This window comes from Grus americana, chromosome 1 (genome assembly GCF_028858705.1).
Source record: "Grus americana isolate bGruAme1 chromosome 1, bGruAme1.mat, whole genome shotgun sequence".
Classification (NCBI taxonomy): Eukaryota; Metazoa; Chordata; class Aves; order Gruiformes; family Gruidae; genus Grus; species Grus americana.
The window spans coordinates 52,165,081-52,182,317 of record NC_072852.1 but is presented as its reverse complement, the minus strand read 5'-3'; the positions used below and the strand labels follow the sequence as shown (position 1 = coordinate 52,182,317).

Genomic DNA, 17,237 nt, shown 5'->3' with positions numbered 1-17,237 from the left:
TACGAAAACCTTTGAAATAATAGTTTTGGTTTATGTAATCTTCTTTGTTGTGGGAGAAATTTTTCTTAGGGGTCTGAGAGGATCACAGCATTCTAGTGTTGGAGCAGAATGTCCATCTAGCCCTATTTGTCATGGCTGTATTGTGTTGGTCAATTCTTCACATTTATCACAATATGAGGGTTTCAGTTATTCCTATTGGATCCTACGCTGTGCTCTAATACTTCATTGTTTTCTGGGGGGTTTTGGTTTTGGGGTTTTTTGGGGTTTGGTTTTTTTTTTTAGCACACCTGGGATTTTTACCGAACTTCAGATTTAATATCTTGCTAAGCTTTATTTAAATTATTTCAACCCACTATCTATTTTCTAAACTTCTAATTATGGCAGGGGGGACTAAAGCCCAAGTCTTTCTTTCCCCCCTTTGAATTTTTTTTAATATTTCCATTTTTTAACCAGTTGTGGGCACTATCCCTTACACTAGTATAACAACTTTGAAATAAGGTAAAAAAAGCAATCGGAGGGCCGGCTGCGTTTCCTGTAAGTGCTGCGGCACTTCACTGGGAGTGGATGGTTTAGGTGAAACTGTTGTGAATGCTGCCATCTGCAGGTGGTTTTTTGAAGTGACTTTGAGAAGAGCTGCTTGTCGTGGAAATGGTCAGTTAGCATAAATTAAAGCTGTTGACACAGAGGTAACCCCATGTGGAGGAGTAATAAAGGGAGAAAAAAGAAGTGTCCTTTTTAGAGGAGGAAGATACCAATATAGGTCATGGCAAAAGGCTTGGATTTAATAACAGCACATAGAGTGGGAGTCGACAGTCTGTCAATCAATTTCTTTCTGATCTGAGTTTTGGTCAGTATAAGCTTTCAGATGGACCAAGTTGGGTACTTTACCAGGAGATTCCCCTTTTCACACTAGCAGCTCTAATGTAAAGTAAGGCGTGAACATACCCTGTTGGATTGATTAATTCAAGGCATCCCAACTTCTTCCATTCAACTTTAACCTACTAAATAAAAGTGATAGAAAAATTAACTCCCAGGTGACCGAGGATCAAAATCAGTTTAAATTCTTTCTATGAATATCGTGCCACTCAGTTTTTAATAAACACAATAAAATACTGGCTGCTTTTGGAACTAAACCAGTGTAGTTTCTTTGTGTGTAAAGAACTTGTGGGCTTTCTTGTGTTAAGGACCTAATGAGCCGTTCGTTCTTTTCTTGCTGCTACTCTGAATGAGTGATAACTTCTACTGGAAAACTTACTGAAAACAATTTTTCAAGTTAGAAATGTAAGCAGTTCTTTGATTCACTCCCAAAATCTGATTAGGCTTCTGCTGAAGCATCAGCTGAACAAGCAGGGACTCTCTCGGGCAAGGCTCGAGTAGGAGGAGGGGGTAGCTGGTGTTAACAGGTTCTGGGTCAAGCAATCAGATTGCAATGGAAAGTCCTGTTCTGGGTTTCAGAAATGTTTTCTGTTACTAGTTTTAGGGTAACATTTTATTATAAAATCCCATATATCACATAAGGTGATTTGGCAGTTGGAGTTCATGCTGCCAGCTAATCTTGATTTCTTGCTGTCGGAGCTGGGAGGAAAAAATAGTGGCAAGCCTGGCTTTCACTAGCGTTGTCCTGCCCTGCTGGGGCGCTGTCTCCCACCAGAGATGTCCACTTCATTTTGGCACCAACTAAACGGGTGTTTCTCCACATCCTTTCCACTGTGCATCTGCCTGCAAAAGAAGCGTGGTATGGCAGCACTGGGCTCCGCAGTGCCAGGTGTGACCCCATATTTGTGCTCCCTGTTCTAGCAGCATCTTCCAGAGTGTGAGTGAAAGGGTAATGGAGGGAAACTCATTCATCTCCTCCTCACCATGATACAAAATTATGTTCTCTAACTTCAGCTTGGATTGAGCAAAGCAGGCTTGCTTCCTACGCTGCCTGCTCTCATCCCGATCTGGATAGAGACGGATCCAGCCTCCTTTCAACGCTAGCAGCCATGACCAACCCATGGTGGGGTGACTCTCTTCCAGCCCTGTCCCTCATGAGGGTTTTCATTACTGTCATCTACCGCCAGGTGACAACTCTGTTGTTAAACCTTTAAGGTTTTAGAACAGTTGCATTCCAGCTTATTCTGATTTATTTATCTATTCTTGCTACATAAACTCCAGCTCCTAGATTTTCAGCTCTATATTTCTGACGTGATCTGGAAAAAAAATTCCGGTGGTAATAGGGGGGGGGTTTTGCCTTTCCATGGAAAGGGTGTGCTCCCTGGGTTTGATTTGATTGGATGAAGTCAGCTGGATACGTTGAACTCACTTATTTACAAAGGTGGGGATTTTGGGGGTGGATTTTTGCCTCTATCAAATTTCGTCACTGGACTCCAGCTAGACGCTGCTCTACAGGCCGTCGCATGGTAAATGTAAGGCTGCCGCACGCTCCAGTCCCTTCTCAGTCAAGGGACAATTTTGGAGAGCAAACATGCCGAGATACACGGTGCACGTCCGAGGAGAATGGCTGGCAGTGCCCTGCCTAAACCGCACGAACACGATCAGGTGGCTGGGAAAGGAAGCTGTGAGAAGGTACATGAAGAACAAACCCGACAACGGGGGATTTGCCTCGGTGGAAGAAGTCAAATTTTACATTCGAAGGTGCAAGGGACTTGGCTTGCTGGATCTTGATGATACAGTGGAGGATGCTCTAGAGGACAATGAATTTGTTGAAGTTGGTAAGCAAAAACTTAAGCAACGCATCGCAGAGTGACAGCATTGGCATCTGAGTCAGCAGATTGTGGCTTAGTTTATCTAAAATTGCATCTGAGATAGTGTCTGTGATTTTTATGGAAAAAAGATCAAAATGCTCCCTTAGTTTTTAAGTATAGAACTACATAAGGTATAGAAGCTACAGGATTCTATATACACAATTTGTATATCATATATGCTATATGATTGTATGGGATAGGGAGCATGCAGGCAGCTCTTTTGCCTTTAGTGTACCTTAAATAAACTACATAGTCCCTTGTTATTTTCCTAGAAGCATACAAATGTATTTGGGGCTGATAACTGCAAATTAGAATTCTTACTGGTATTGCAATGAATAACAAATTCATTTCTATGTACAACAGAATTTAATGCTGTTCATGTTTATTTGGATATTTCTTCTAGTTATAGAAGGAGATATAATGTCTCCAGATTTCATACCGTCTCAGCCAGAAGGAGTTCATTTGTATCCTTTTTTTGAGCATTTTGTGAACTTTTTAATAATTTCCTAGATTCCCCTGTTCTTTTAGTGTTCCTTCATTCTTAAAACACATTGCCAGCTGCATTCGAATGGTCACTACCTGTGAAATCCTGTCTGCCCCTTATTTTCCTTCACAGAACTTTCAGATACAGCAAATACCGAGAACCAGAACAGGTAGGAGTCACCAATGATTTTACAACTCGGTAACAAATCCTGCTGTTCACCAGAGAGTTCAGCTGCTGCATCATTCGTGAGAGCAAGGGCTGTTAGATTGGCTGGGTCTAGAAATCTAAATTATAATGTGCTTACTATGTTTTTGTTAGCAAGTTCCTGTCTTACGAATAAGCATGAGTGAGCTTCCCATCATTGCTGAGTTTTGACTGTATTTTTTTTTCTTATTCTGATTAGTAAGCAACTTTATAAGTATACGTATCCCAAACTAAAAGGTGGTTCTTTGGTGTAGTATCTTTCTTTAGATGGCAACAGCTTAACAACGGAGGACTTGGTCAATTTAGGAAAGGGGCTCTACAAGATAAAGGTAAAGATCCTGAATAAACGTGGCTAAAAATTATGTGTTTATCTTTCTATTATTAAACTTAAATAATGATAGATAAACTTAAACTATGTTGTAGCTCACACCTGAAGCTGAAGCTAAAGTCAAACAATCACGCGAAGTGATTGAAAGGATTGTAAAGGAACAGACGGGTAAATATTTTTACCTCTAACTATTAATTGTTTAGAAAACTTTATCAGGATCCCTCCTTAACCAGCAGTGCACATTTCTTGCAGTTGTTTATGGAATCACCACAGGGTTTGGGAAGTTTGCCAGGACTGTCATCCCAAACAGTAAGCTGAGGTAAGGCGTGTGGGCGGCTTTCTCCATCCTTTCTTTTCAGGAAAGGAAGAGGAGGGAGCAGTTCAACCCTGTACATTTATACTCTGTGGGTAGATGAGAGGGCTGCTTCAGTATTTCCCTCTGTTTTGCGTGAAATAAAACCTGATAAGACTTATTTGGGTTTTTACTTTTTTTTTTTTTTCCATAGGGAGCTTCAAGTGAACTTGGTTCGTTCACATTCTGCAGGTAATGAGAAATTGCGTGATGTTTCCCTTTTCCGCTGCTGTGGGTAGTGGGTTAGTAACCGAGAGGGTTACTGTTTCAGGTGTGGGGAAACCTTTGAGCCCAGAGAGATCTCGCATGCTGTTGGCACTGAGGATCAATGTCCTAGCAAAAGGATACAGTGGAATATCCCTAGAAACGCTCCAGCAAGTTATTGAGGCATTTAATGGTAAAAAGATGTTTAAAGAAAATCCCCCTTTCCCTTTTTTTTTTTTTTTAACTGTTTCGTTACAGGGTGTAGCTCAATGCATCGAGCTATGGATGTTGGTCTTTTGACTTGGTAGTTGTGAGAGATCAGGACCAAAGCTCAGCTGTGACCAGTCCTGTAGAAGATCATGGCTAGAGACTGTTCCTCTGCTGAAGAACATGGAGTGTGAGCAGAAGTGACAGGAAATGCTGACAGAAAGGGATGCAACAGGTAGAAGCTTGGGAGATGAGCCTCTGAGAGGTCAAGTAATTAGTTCAAGATTAAGCCTGACTGAGAGCATGACTCTGACTCTGGGCAAGCTCTTCTACAAAGGCTCAAGTCTCTAACTTTTGTCCTGTTGCATGTGCCACTATCTTTTGCGATGCCAGGATTTTGAGGTGGGGCTATTACCACGTAGAAAACTGCATGTGTTGGTGTTTGTCAAGCAGACCTGCTTGAGCAGCGCCTGGTTTTGTGAGTAGACCCCCTGAGACCTACACGAGTGGTCATGAGCAAGGGCTACAAGGCAACAGCACAGAAGCACACGGCTGCTCAGCAGCTCACATGGCCACGGCTGTCAAAGCAGTTAAACCTGGGTGGACTTGCTGGATGCTGTGGCAGGGAAACCAAAGGGGTGGCTGTGCTGTTCGTTAGCTGATGTCCATTAACAGTCCTTCTGGTGAGGCATGCCTGTGTGGCTGTGATGAGCAAAGAGTACTTTCTCTCTCTGTGCAGCGCTGCCCTCTGTTGCACCCTCCTCCTCCTCCCACAGTGGTTAAAGGAGCTGAAATTCAGTGTTTAACTCTGCAAAAAAAGAAATGGATCAGACTGCTCCCTTCTCTGCTTTTTCTGCAGTTCCCTGGGCTCCATTTCTTCATTTCCACATGTTCAGTGCTCAGAGGGCTGGGGTGGGTTGGGAAGAGGGCTCAAAGATGGTTTGCAGGAGTTACCCAATGTTTAGTGGAGTGAGAAAGGAAGAGAAATGTGGCTTTGTCCATACCAGGTGGTCACTCTGCGATGGAGAGCTGAGAGGAATGATGTTCTACCTGCCTGGCTGTGTGGCTGTAGATGCAATCACCCTGGGCTGTGGTCCCCCCCAGTCCAAAACTAAATCCAGAAACTAAACTTTTCGAGAAGGGGCAAATCCCAGTCTGCAACAGGAATTGTCCTATTGATGCCATTGACCATGATTGCAGGATGTTGCTGTGACCACACTTATGTGCTGGCTTCTGTTTTCCAAGGAGTGTATTGAGGGGAAGCTCTAACAGGAGTTGGTTTTGTTTTCATTCTAGCGTCCTGCCTCCCTTATATCCCTGAGAAAGGGACAGTTGGAGCCAGCGGAGACTTGGCCCCCCTCTCACATCTTGCTCTGGGATTAATTGGAGAGGGAAAGATGTGGTCCCCAAAGAGTGGCTGGGCTGATGCTAAATATGTAAGACTTGTGCAGCTGATTGCTTTTTTTCTGCTTGCTGGCTCATTTGCTAAATTGCATTTAGCTTCAAGAGAAAGAGAGCTTTTTATCAGATTAATAACAGGTACAAGTCTTTGGATCTTCTGTACCAGTTTGAATTGGGTCCAGGTTGCCTTTAGCAGCTCATCCTCTACCTTGAGGAAGGTGGATCCATGAGAACGGAATGACTGACCCACACATCACTGGAGCAGATATGAATATGCAGCATGTGATTAAGTCCTAAGGAAATATCACGCCATAGTATTGCAATACAAAATACTGCAGTGACATCAGTTAGGACCTGGAGAGAGTGACAGGATGTGATACCAGCTTTGAAATAACTGTTCCTACATCTTCAGCTCCAGGAACATCAACACTGTTCCAACAAACCCAAGATCACTCAAATTCAAAACTTCAAATGCTGAGCGTAACTGGAGATTTATTGGAGGCAGGAACTTATCAGTAAAAATTCTAATGATTTTATAATGGCTTTAAGTGAATACACAGGTTTGGACATTTCATTTTTTATAGATTAACTAGGGTTACAGGGAACCTTTATAGCATCCTCTACAAAACGGAAGCTTTAGGATAGAATTATTTTTTAACTAATTGCTATTCTGTCACTAATGCATCAGCAGATTGATCTAGTGTTGAATATCTCCAAGTCTGGCCCCTCCAGAATCTTTCATGTGTACTCCTATCCATGAATATTTAAGCACCAGCGTTATTCAGGGATTGATAGCTGTACCATCACTGTAGGCTGGAGAAATACCAAGAACTATACAGGGAGAGGAGTAGGGAAGACGCAGGCCAGTGTGTCCTGGACCTTTGGGACCAGAAGTTACAGTTGTACACCTCTGAGAAGTGTTACCTCTTCAGTTGGAGAGGTTGAGAGGACTCTAATCAGAATCAAGGTTACACCTTTCCTCCATTTCCCACGAGAGTGATTGCCCTATGGAATAGACATGTATAGAATAAACTGAGCAGGAGTCTTCCTGTCATTGGAGATTTTCTGTAGAAAGGGTTAGGGAATCATTTATGAAGGAATAGTTTATGCCAAGCCAAACCTGCTATGATGCAGGGCAGAGGCAGAACTACCTTCCCAAGATGTTTCCAGCCTTCTCTCCTATTACTCTCTCCCATCAGCTAATACATGGTAGATGTTAATGGGCTACGACAACATCTCGCTTCGTGCTCCTACCACCTTCTTTTACTAGCACTGGTAAATGAGGTGCTACTTTGGAAGCCAAAAATGCTGTCCTTTATTTAGTCTAGCAGAAAAAAATATTTTCAATGTTTGTGATATAAAGCTCTTTTTCTCTCTTCACTTAAGGAATCTGTTAATATTTTTATTTATGGAAACATTTAAGATTTAAAAGTTTTGGTGGTTGAATTACCAGAAAACATTTTTCATTAATTACCTTGTCATTAAACTCCTTCCCAGGTCCTGGAAGCCCATGGTCTGAGACCAATTACCTTGAAACCAAAAGAGGTAATAAAGTGTAATGATGCCAGCTGATGAAAAGCAAGCATAGTCAATCACTAGTTGCTTTATACTTAAGAATTTGAGCCTGAAATGAATTAACAGTCATTTTAAATCAAGCCCCAGAATGATATTAATGAAGTATTGTCAGGAGTGGGATTCACCTCTCCTAGTGTCACCCTACTTGACTTGAAATGTCAGACCCAAGCTTGATGTTTAGATTGGCTCTGTGGTTGGTGGAAAGAGGCGCATCTTCAGAAAACACTTTACATCATCCTGAAACTGTCTAAGAAGCCCTCTCAAGGACTTCTGCCCTCTGACCACAACAGGAGCTGACTTGAACCAAGTATCTGACTTCTAGGTCATTAAAACTAGGTGAGATGAATCTCACTCCAAGTATTAACATTTACATGGGAACACAATGGATTTGAGGGCTGTGGGGCTCCCCGATAAGGGGCTTCGCTTGCTGTAAAACAGCACCGGGAGCAAGAAGCCAAATGCAGTTTCTCCTAAAGGCAAAGGGAGGGGCTCCCATGGACTATCTGTTTGTTTAGAATAATATGAAGCTAGTTTTAACTGAACTCAACAAGTCTTTTAAAGCAATTATAACTTCTAATGCTGTTTTAATTCTCCACTTCCTTATCATGACTGGTTTTCACACACCCCCCATGCTCATAACTTCTTTGTTTAACTAATAACTCAAAAAGAAATTAATAAAAATAGGATTCCACTTCCAAAGATCTGGAAAAGAATACAGATTTCCTGTATTTTTCTTGCTTAAGCTTGAAAGAACATGAAATAAACCTCTTGCTTGGAACTACTGGAGCTCCAAGGTTGTCTATAGTAGGGTCATGACCATTGACAATTTATGTAGCAAAGATGCTCAGCCAAGCTGTGCATTTTATGATTTCAGGACAATCCAGGAAGCTGAGCAAAGGTCTTTAACTCATTCATATGAGAAGGAGAATTGTCACAGAGATGAGGAATTATCGCAGTGTGTGGAATAGCTGCAATGAATTTGCTTAACATCTGCTCTCTCTTTGAAGGGTTTGGCTCTCATCAATGGGACACAAATGATCACCTCACTGGGATGCGAAGCGGTTGAAAGAGCTGGTGCTATTGCTAGACAAGCTGACATAATCGCTGCCCTTACACTTGAAGTCTTGAAGGGTACAACAAGGGCCTTTGACACCGGTGGGTACTGGGCCCTGTCCTGTCTGTTTGCTTAACAGTTGTTGACCGGAGAAGCAAAACCTAACAGTCCCACTTGTTTCACCAGATATCCACGCAGTGCGCCCACATCGAGGGCAGGCCGAAGTGGCATTTCGATTCAGGTCCCTTCTGGATTCTGACCATCATCCATCAGAAATAGCAGGTGAACAATCTTAACCTTCACCCTTTCAGGTTACACAGGTCAGGCTGGGTCTTTCAGCAGCAGCGCGTACGCTTTTGTGTGGGCAATATTTGGTGTTTTCCTCCCTTGTTCCTTCTAGAGAGCCATAGATTCTGTGACCGAGTTCAGGACGCATACACGATGCGCTGCTGCCCACAGGTAAAAACTGAATTTATTTCCTTTCATAGCACTAGATAAATGATGATGAAGTTCCCACATCAGAAATACTGTCAACTATGCACTGTCTGACTCCATTAGAGAAAGCAGTTTTATTTTGCTTCTCCCTCACTTCAAAGTTAGTGCTAATGGAGACATGTAATTTGTTGCTCCCATGTACGCACCCATCAGGCAACGTCTAACAGAGCTGTGTTCAGATCTGAAAGAGGCCAAGTGTCAGAAGCAGGGGGAAGCTGCCGGTTTCTATTCTTGTAGGCTTTGTAGGGCATTTATTCTGAGTCGATGCTAAGATCATGAACTGGGGAAAGATGTCTCCAGAAGCAGCCAGAGTGATAGGTTGTTCATCTACCTGTAGAATCTCTAACATACTGGAAGAGCTTGACCCTGTGAATTTTAATATGAGCAAAGCTATTAAATCAATGGAATTAAAGAAAGTTAATTAATGAGAGTTTTTGTTTTCTGTGGGGGCTTTGTAAGGTTACTTCTCTCCTAATAATGCTTCTGCCACTGAATAAGCATCTTCCATTTAGGGTAAACCAACCCAAAGAAGTAAAGAATGACATACCCTTTCAGATTACCCTTTCAGCAATACTGTCATAACAGAAAATACAGTCTTTCGGGTATCTAGGATGGGCAGTATCCCATGGTGATGCTCCTGATTTTAAGAGCAAGTACAATACCATCATTATGTGTGGATGTAGAGGCTGGGATGATGGGAAAGAGAGTGCAGCTCAGTCTGCATCCTGAAAATGAACTAAGTGTAGATACTAAGCTCTGGTGCTAATGTCTTTTGTTCTAGGTCCACGGAGTTGTAAATGATACAATTGCTTTTGTGAAGGACATCATGATGACTGAAATCAATAGTGCAACGGACAACCCTGTATCTTTTTGATGACTTTATTTCTATGTAAAATTTTGCTTGTCCTTTTTTATCCTTTTCTTCTATATAATTATTTGCATAGGAGGCAAAAGTCATAATTTGGCTTCGTCAATAACTACCATGGGTTGCAACAGCAACCTCTCTTCCTTTCTCCATGTCTGCAGTGATGAATGCAAGTGTGTGTCTGGGCAAGGAAACCATGTGTGCGTGCGGTTTAGCACATGTTAAATGTTTCCTAGATGAGCTTCTATATGCTTATATTGAATATGTAGATAGATGGGACTTGGCAACCAAATGGACGTAGACGGAAGGTGACTTGTATGAAACATCTGTTGGTGCAGCATGAGTGAAACCTGCACTATGGAGCAAAACTTGCACTCAGGGAAGGCAGACAAAGTGCATGTGGCTGGTAAGCCTCCTCGTGGCTCAGCCTCGTAAACTCCGTGCACAGTTCTTGCACTGGCGCTGAGCAAGGCTGGATTCCCCTCAGCAGGATAATGATGCTATACATAACATCTCATGCATAGCTGATAAGCGTTACTGCTTGTAACCTGTCTAAAATTGTATCTGCCATGGAGAGAATCTACCAAGGAACTGAGAAACTATGCTAGGATCCGAACACATGTGTTTCTTTGCACCCCTCCCCACCCCCGATCAAAGTCCTCATTTTATTCAGTCTATTTGAAAAAGACAGGAGAACCGAGATGGGGCCTTCATTTTCTGAAAAGTGAACGTGCAGATGTAATATAATGTGCTGGCAAATGAAAGCCTATTAGCACAAACATTCCTTCAGTTAAGATATTCTGATTTCTGACAGATATCTATCATGTAAACTGTATTTCGCTCATGTTTGTGCCTTAACTTCTCCTTAAAGATGGTGTTTGCTGAAAGAGCAGAGACCATTTCTGGAGGAAATTTTCATGGTGAATATCCTGCAAAGGTAATTAAGCACTTGGAGAAAGAAAAAAGAAAATTAGTTTCTGGTTTGGTATTTTGTTTGTTTGTTGTTTGTTTGTGACATTTGGTTTAATGAGATCATCTTTTATAGGCTCTAGACTATTTGGCAATTGGTGTGCACGAACTCGCTGCAATTAGTGAAAGAAGAATTGAGAGGCTCTGCAACCCCTCGCTCAGCGAACTGCCTGCATTTTTAGTCACTGAAGGGGGTCTGAACTCTGGCTTCATGATTGCACACTGCACTGCAGCTGCCCTGGGTGAGTGCTTGAGCAATATCAAGAGGGCAAGCTAGAGAGACCAATTTATGTCGGGGCAGTTGTCATTTGATAGTAGATACAAAGGGATCTCACTCCTGTTTTCCATCTCTTCTCCATGTGCTTTGTGCTGTCTGGGTGCAAAGTTTGAGCGTTGAGTTTAGCTGCAATTATTTCAGCTCAGGAACCTTTATTCTGCACTGATCCATGGGCATTTTTAGCCCTCTGAGCATGCAAACCCTTAGGTGGACTTTGGTGGGAACGCTTGCCGGCTTACATCTTTGTGGGACTGGCATGCAGCGCTCTGATTTAGACAGTCACGAACGCAAGAGCTCCAGGTGAAAACGGCGACAGCTCTGTGCCCAGGAGCCTGCAGATCAGCTCAGACAGGGCTGATAATTAACAGCAAACACTGCAGGCAGTGAACATATATCTGTCTGAGCCTCTCTGCTGAACCTAGAACCTCTGCTTGAATAGTTCTGGTCTGTAAGCAGGGAATACCTCTGTTCCTCACTTCTGACGGGGACACCACTCGTCTCAAAGCTGGGCCTGATGCCCGTAGTACTACTTTGTGTCTCCATTTGATGGCCATCAGTATCAGACTCCACGGTCCTCAGGAGACCGGAGTTCTCAGGGCTGGTTATTGGAGGAGCACACTATAAATAAGCATTAGTATGTTTTTCCTCTAGTACTCATGACTAAGGCAACAAGAAGCCTGCTGGCCGCTGGGATATTACAGTTCATAGGTTCAGGGAAGCACGAGCCAACATGAAGATAAACACGCTAGGAGTGGAGGGTAAATTATAAGAGATGCAAACAGACAAAGGAACAGAGGATGTCAGATAAATGTGTAGATAAACATCCTGTAGGGAAAAAAAAAAGTCAATGAACTAAATTGATGTAATAAAGAAACCCTGCCCAGAGACCATTTTGGGAAGTGGAGCTGGAAAAGGAGCTGAAGTGCTCCTTCCCTTGTTCAAAGGCTGGAAACTTTCCCTTTTGGCTGGGCAGAGTTTAGGACGGCTCCCAGCCTTAGCTGTTGCTTGGCTTCGGGTTTCGCACCTCACTTCTGCAATCTGGAGCGAGATTCTGGAGTGTTCGTGGTCTCTGCTGCGGGGAATGAAAATGACAGCCCTGCCTCCTAACCCATCACTGCACTGACACCAGGAGTCCATGGGTTAAAACTGTCTTTCTCTGCTCAAAACAGCCAGGAATTTATCTAAAAGTGAAGTTTGAGCTCTTTCTGGGTTTTCTTCCTTTTTTTTAGCAAGATATAGCTAGTATTTTTAAAGTCACTCTGCCAGTTTCTGAGGTGTCTGTGTACCAGCTAATGTTCACTCCTAGGGTTAATAGATAAAGCTGAAAAAAATTTGCAGATATTTTGCAATGCCACTGAATGCGTCTCTCCCTTCCTCTCTGGTAGCGCTGTACCTGCCAGACCAAACCGTTTGCAGTAGCCACGTGCAGCCTTTCTAGGACCTGCTGTTGCCTGCCTGAACATGCCAGCTGGGCTCTGGCCCAGGACTGCGTCACTCCAGCAATCGGTGTCACCTCCTCCCTGTTGCTCTTGTTGCTTTTCTGAAGCCCCTAATTTGTTGAGGGCGTTACGCAGCATCCTGCTGGGCTTCAGAAAGAAAAGGTCTGCATGCAGCCAGGGCACTGTGACTGCAGACTTCATTTCTTCTCCTCTAAAGAGCAATTCTCGACCTCAAATTTTTGTCGGATGGTGTCTACAGCCCTTCCAGCAGCCAAATTCCCCTCCCTTCTGGGTGCCGCTTACTCCAGGTCTCCCACCTGGCTTTCCGAGCTGGAGCACTCCTGGATGTGTATGCCCGGAGGAGGGACATGGTCAGGCTCGTAGCGAGGTGAGGAGGGTGGGAGAGGATTTGTACCACGCTCCCGCATCTTCCTGGAGCAAGTTCTGCAAGTGCCTCAGCTCTGATGAGAAGAGAGCAGATGCTGATCTCTCGCTCTCCTCTTCAAACCAGGAGAGGGGCACTATCTGTGACCGAAACCAGAGGGAGCCAATGCTCTTTGCAAAGAGTTGCCTTGGAGTAACGGGCAAGACCAGTATTTTAGTTACGCTGTCCTCTCTTTTTCTTCAGTTTCCATCAGGCCTTTGAGCCAGAGCAACCCAACCCCAGAGATGGGGGAAGAGTGAGCAGTCTTTCTATATTTGGTTAATATTTGCATCTAAAGACTGATATTGGTTGCTCTTTTCAGAGGTAATGGTAGTTTTCAAATGTTTATTACAAATTACTCAGTCCAGTTAAAACATTGATGTGTTCTCAAAAGAGGAGCAATAGTCAGACCTGAGGTGGTGGACCAGGCTCTTTGCTCCCAGGTTGGCCATTGCCTCTGCTGTCTCGTGTCCATTCTGTCCTACATTCATTGCACTGGATTTTTGCAGTTTCTGAGAACAAAGCCTTGTGCCACCCCTCGTCTGTAGATTCTCTCTCAACTAGTGCTGCTACAGAGGATCACGTGTCCATGGGAGGATGGGCTGCAAGAAAAGCTTTGAGAGTTATTGAACACGTGGAACAAGGTAAAACTAAAATGTTGATTTCCAGACAGACCTTATATATGTAACTAGATGAAGATATTAGTGCCATTCTTTTTAGATATATTTTAAGAAAAAAAGGAGTTAATGCATCTGAAAGAACTATCTAAAAAATATTATATTAAGTGCATAGTTAATTTAAGTACTTAAGATACCCTGGAAGAGATTCCTATGGATTTAAGACTGTCATGACCACGAGTTCCTGGCACACTGAAGGTTCTGTATGGCAGAGCACCCAAAATCTGCTTGCTAAAATGCTGGATACTAGCCCAGCACCATCCATAAAACAATCCTGCTGCTGGGCTGCCTCTCGGGTGTGTGGATCCACCAGTCTTTTCACATTGCATGAAACCTTATCATATTGGCCAGAATAAACACCAGGGAGAGCTTTATAAGGGAAACCTTGCCTTGAGCTGCACCTGCTGAAAATCATAGAATCACAGAATGGTTTGGGTTAGAAAGGACTTCAGAGATCATCTGGTTCCAACCCCCCTGCTGTGGGCAGGGACACCCTCCACTAGACCACGTTGCCCAAAGCCCCATCCAACCTGGCCTTGAACACTTCCAGGGAGGGGGCATCCACAGCTTCTCTGGGCAACCTGTGCCAGTACCTCGCCACCCTCACAGTGAAGAATTTTGTCCTAACATCTAATCTAAATCTACCCTCCTTCAGCTTAAAGCCATTACCCCTTGTCCTGTCACTCCATGCCCTTGTAAACAGTCCTTCTCCAGCTTTCTTGTAGGCCCCCTTTAGGTACTGGAAGGCTGCTCTAAGGTCTCCCTGAAGCCTTCTCTTCTCCAGGCTGAACAACCCCAACTCTCTCAGCCTGTCTTCATAGGAGAGGTGCTCCAGCCCTCTGGTCATCAAATCCCTTTTGCTGTTCTGATTTCTTAGTTCTGGCTATTGAGCTGCTCGCGGCTTGCCAGGGCATTGAATTCCTACGCCCTCTGAGAACGACAACCCCATTGGAGAAGGTCTATGACCTTGTGCGCTCTGTTGTGAGGTAAGATCAGATAAATGCCTCCCCCAGAGGTTACCCATCTGGAGACTGGCTGCCGGTGGTGGTGGTTAATGTTTGGCCAATGTTCGCAATGTGTCTCGTTACAGGCCTTGGATGAAGGATCGCTTCATGGCCCCGGACATCGAAGCAGCTCACAGGCTGCTCGTGGAGCAGAAGGCATGTGCAGTAGGACTGTTCTGAGGAGCACGCCGCAGCTCTCCTTTGGAAATACCCCTCCATGTGTTCACTGGATGGCCTCACTAAGAGCACTCCTCTGCCTAGGGCAAACCCACCAGATTTTCTGAGATTCAGGTTTCCTTAGTTTTAGTGGGATAGATTTAGAAATCAGTTCCTAAACTTGCACTGTGTAATAAATAGCTTACATTATTAAATCTGGCAGGGTCCAGACATAGGTCCAACTTTGAACTGTTTGAGGGCAGGGTCCTATAACCCCACAGATGTCCAGAGGAATCAGCAGTCTCTCCAGATGGTGATCCTCATTCCTGGGGCAGTGAGTGTTTCCCAGCCTTGAGGCCCTTGGCCATGGTTTGGAAGCAATAAGGGGACATGGGTGAGGGAATAGCAGTGGTGAAATGTGTTAACCTGGGCCAAGTGTTCGTACAGCTATGGGATCTATCTATTTTATTTGTTTGTAAAATATAAGTAAGAGAAGAATTGAGGACACTGAGCAAATGGGAGAAGAAAATCCTTTTTTTCTTTTTTTTTTAACCTTGCAGCTCTTACAGCCTCCATCCCTTCCCTTTTTCTTTGTCCATGCCAGCTGCCATTTTGCTTCCCTGTCCCCTTCACGACCAAGTGGTTTTGTAGCAAGTGACAGTGATTCTCTCCCCACTATTGCACACAGAGCGCTAACCTGGTAACAAGGCAAGACGCAACATTTTTGCCTTGAATCCTTTCACCTTGTCTCCCTGGAGCTGTACCTTTTCCCATCCCCTGTCAACTCCATCCAGGCACTTTCCCTGCACCTCACTCTGGCTGCCTCTCTGCTTCTGCTGATTGCATACAGCGTATCCACCTAGATCTGTAATTCCCACCTCCATCCCAATAACTTTGCTACAGGATTTCCTGAACTTGTGCGTTGATGCCTCACCCGACCTTTTGTTCTGCCTCTGACTCTGCTGTTTCACTTCCTTGTTTTGCAGGTGTGGGAAGTGGCTAACCCTTACATTGAGAAGTACAGGAGGGAACACATCCCTGAATCGAGACCCATTTCACCGACAGCTTTCTCCCTGGGATTGCTGGAAATGAGTTCAGGTGTTGGTCATGACCACAGGCATCAGGATGAACTTTAAGAGTTGTGGCCCTCTGGTAGAGAGCAGATCCTTTCCAGGACCTTGCCTGAGGGGTGGCTGTTCTACTCGAACTCAACGTGGTTTCTCCAGGTGACCCAAAGGACCTGACTGTCTAGCTCAGGAGCACATACAGATAGTAGAGAAATGGCTCATTTGTTTCCTCACGTGTGAAAGACAGATTTGTCACCATAGTGTGGTTTTGACTGAATTTCCTGAGCTTCCAAACACAAAATATTGACTCCTGCTGAAACCAGTGGATGTTTTATACAGGGCCTCCTGTATTTGTTTTGTCAGCTCTTTGCTTGTTTTCTCTTCATCTGTGCCAATGATACCAAACAGCCTAGGTTTGATATTCTCACATTTTCTTTTCCTTTTTTTTTCCCCCCCTTTTTTTTCGTTCAGGTAACTGCTGTAGTGCCCTTCATTCCACCACAAGCAAAATTATCTTTACACTTGATTGTCCCCTCTTTTGCAGATTATATGTGAGGTACAGGTTCTTGTACAACCAGTGCATTTTTAGAGCAGGTGCTTCAGAAATCAGACAACCTGTGTGCATAAAAATGTGCTATGGAGATTATTGCTCCAGAACAAATATATTGTATTCTAGTGATGGACTACACTTAATGCAGCTTTCCAAGAGCTATGGGCTCACACCTGCAATAAATAGACTGAGGCTTCACAGACTGCTGTAGCAATCTATTTTCCTGCCATGCGTGATGATGAAAATGTAAAGCAAACACTTAATTTGGAAATAAGGAGGCCAGGAAGGGGGGCCAGGGGCGGACAACGAGGAGGTGTAGGAGTGGTGGATGTGAACCAGTGCTGAAGCAATAGCACCAAGATCTACACCCCCATGGCTTACCAGGTATCTGCCTCACTGCCACAGAGGGACTCATGTTGTAGCATGCTCCTTGTTACAACGCTGACCTCTGGCACGGGCTTTATTTTGCAAAGGAAGAGTCAGGGCTTAAGACTTCACATCATGGTGCAGTGATGACGTGTTAAGGCTGGTTAACAACCACCAGCCTTGGCACTGCTGGTCTGATACCCACAGCTACGGGGGGAAATCTTCCCAGGCTATCAGCTGTGCAGCAAGGGGCAGCCGAAGCACTAGCGTGGGGCTGCCCTCAAGTGTCTGAGACCTGCTCTGTTATACATGCCCTGAGGAGAGGGCTCATGCCTGTTGGCAAGCTGGCAGGGAGATATCTAACCTGGCCAGAAGACCTGGGAACCAGGGTA

At 44.1% G+C, this 17,237-nt stretch overlaps 1 protein-coding gene across 1 annotated transcript; it reads left to right on the top strand.

Moving 5' to 3' along the window:
- The first annotated feature begins 2,342 nt into the window (after window positions 1-2,342).
- Window positions 2,343-16,681, top strand: HAL (histidine ammonia-lyase). Its single transcript, XM_054803761.1, has 20 exons — window positions 2,343-2,714; window positions 3,151-3,211; window positions 3,373-3,400; window positions 3,690-3,764; window positions 3,859-3,931; window positions 4,016-4,082; window positions 4,270-4,307; window positions 4,387-4,512; window positions 5,823-5,962; window positions 7,425-7,472; window positions 8,510-8,657; window positions 8,743-8,838; window positions 8,957-9,015; window positions 9,833-9,913; window positions 10,788-10,853; window positions 10,962-11,127; window positions 13,535-13,669; window positions 14,580-14,688; window positions 14,793-14,862; window positions 15,849-16,681. The coding sequence occupies exons 1-20, from the start codon at window positions 2,468-2,470 to the stop codon at window positions 15,996-15,998; spliced, it is 1,983 nt and encodes a 660-aa protein (XP_054659736.1). The 5' UTR covers window positions 2,343-2,467; the 3' UTR covers window positions 15,999-16,681.
- The last annotated feature ends 556 nt before the right edge of the window (window positions 16,682-17,237 follow it).

What these genes read in the sequence shown, in the direction of transcription:
- HAL (XM_054803761.1), top strand. Translation starts at nt 2,468, where the DNA reads ATGCCGAGATACACGGTGCACGTCCGAGGAGAATGGCTGGCAGTGCCC. An exon ending in CAGCCAGAAGGAGTTCATTT is followed by an intron (nt 3,212 to 3,372) that starts GTATCCTTTTTT and finishes CAGAACTTTCAG; the next exon opens with ATACAGCAAATACCGAGAAC. An exon ending in GGCTGCTCGTGGAGCAGAAG is followed by an intron (nt 14,863 to 15,848) that starts GCATGTGCAGTA and finishes CTTGTTTTGCAG; the next exon opens with GTGTGGGAAGTGGCTAACCC.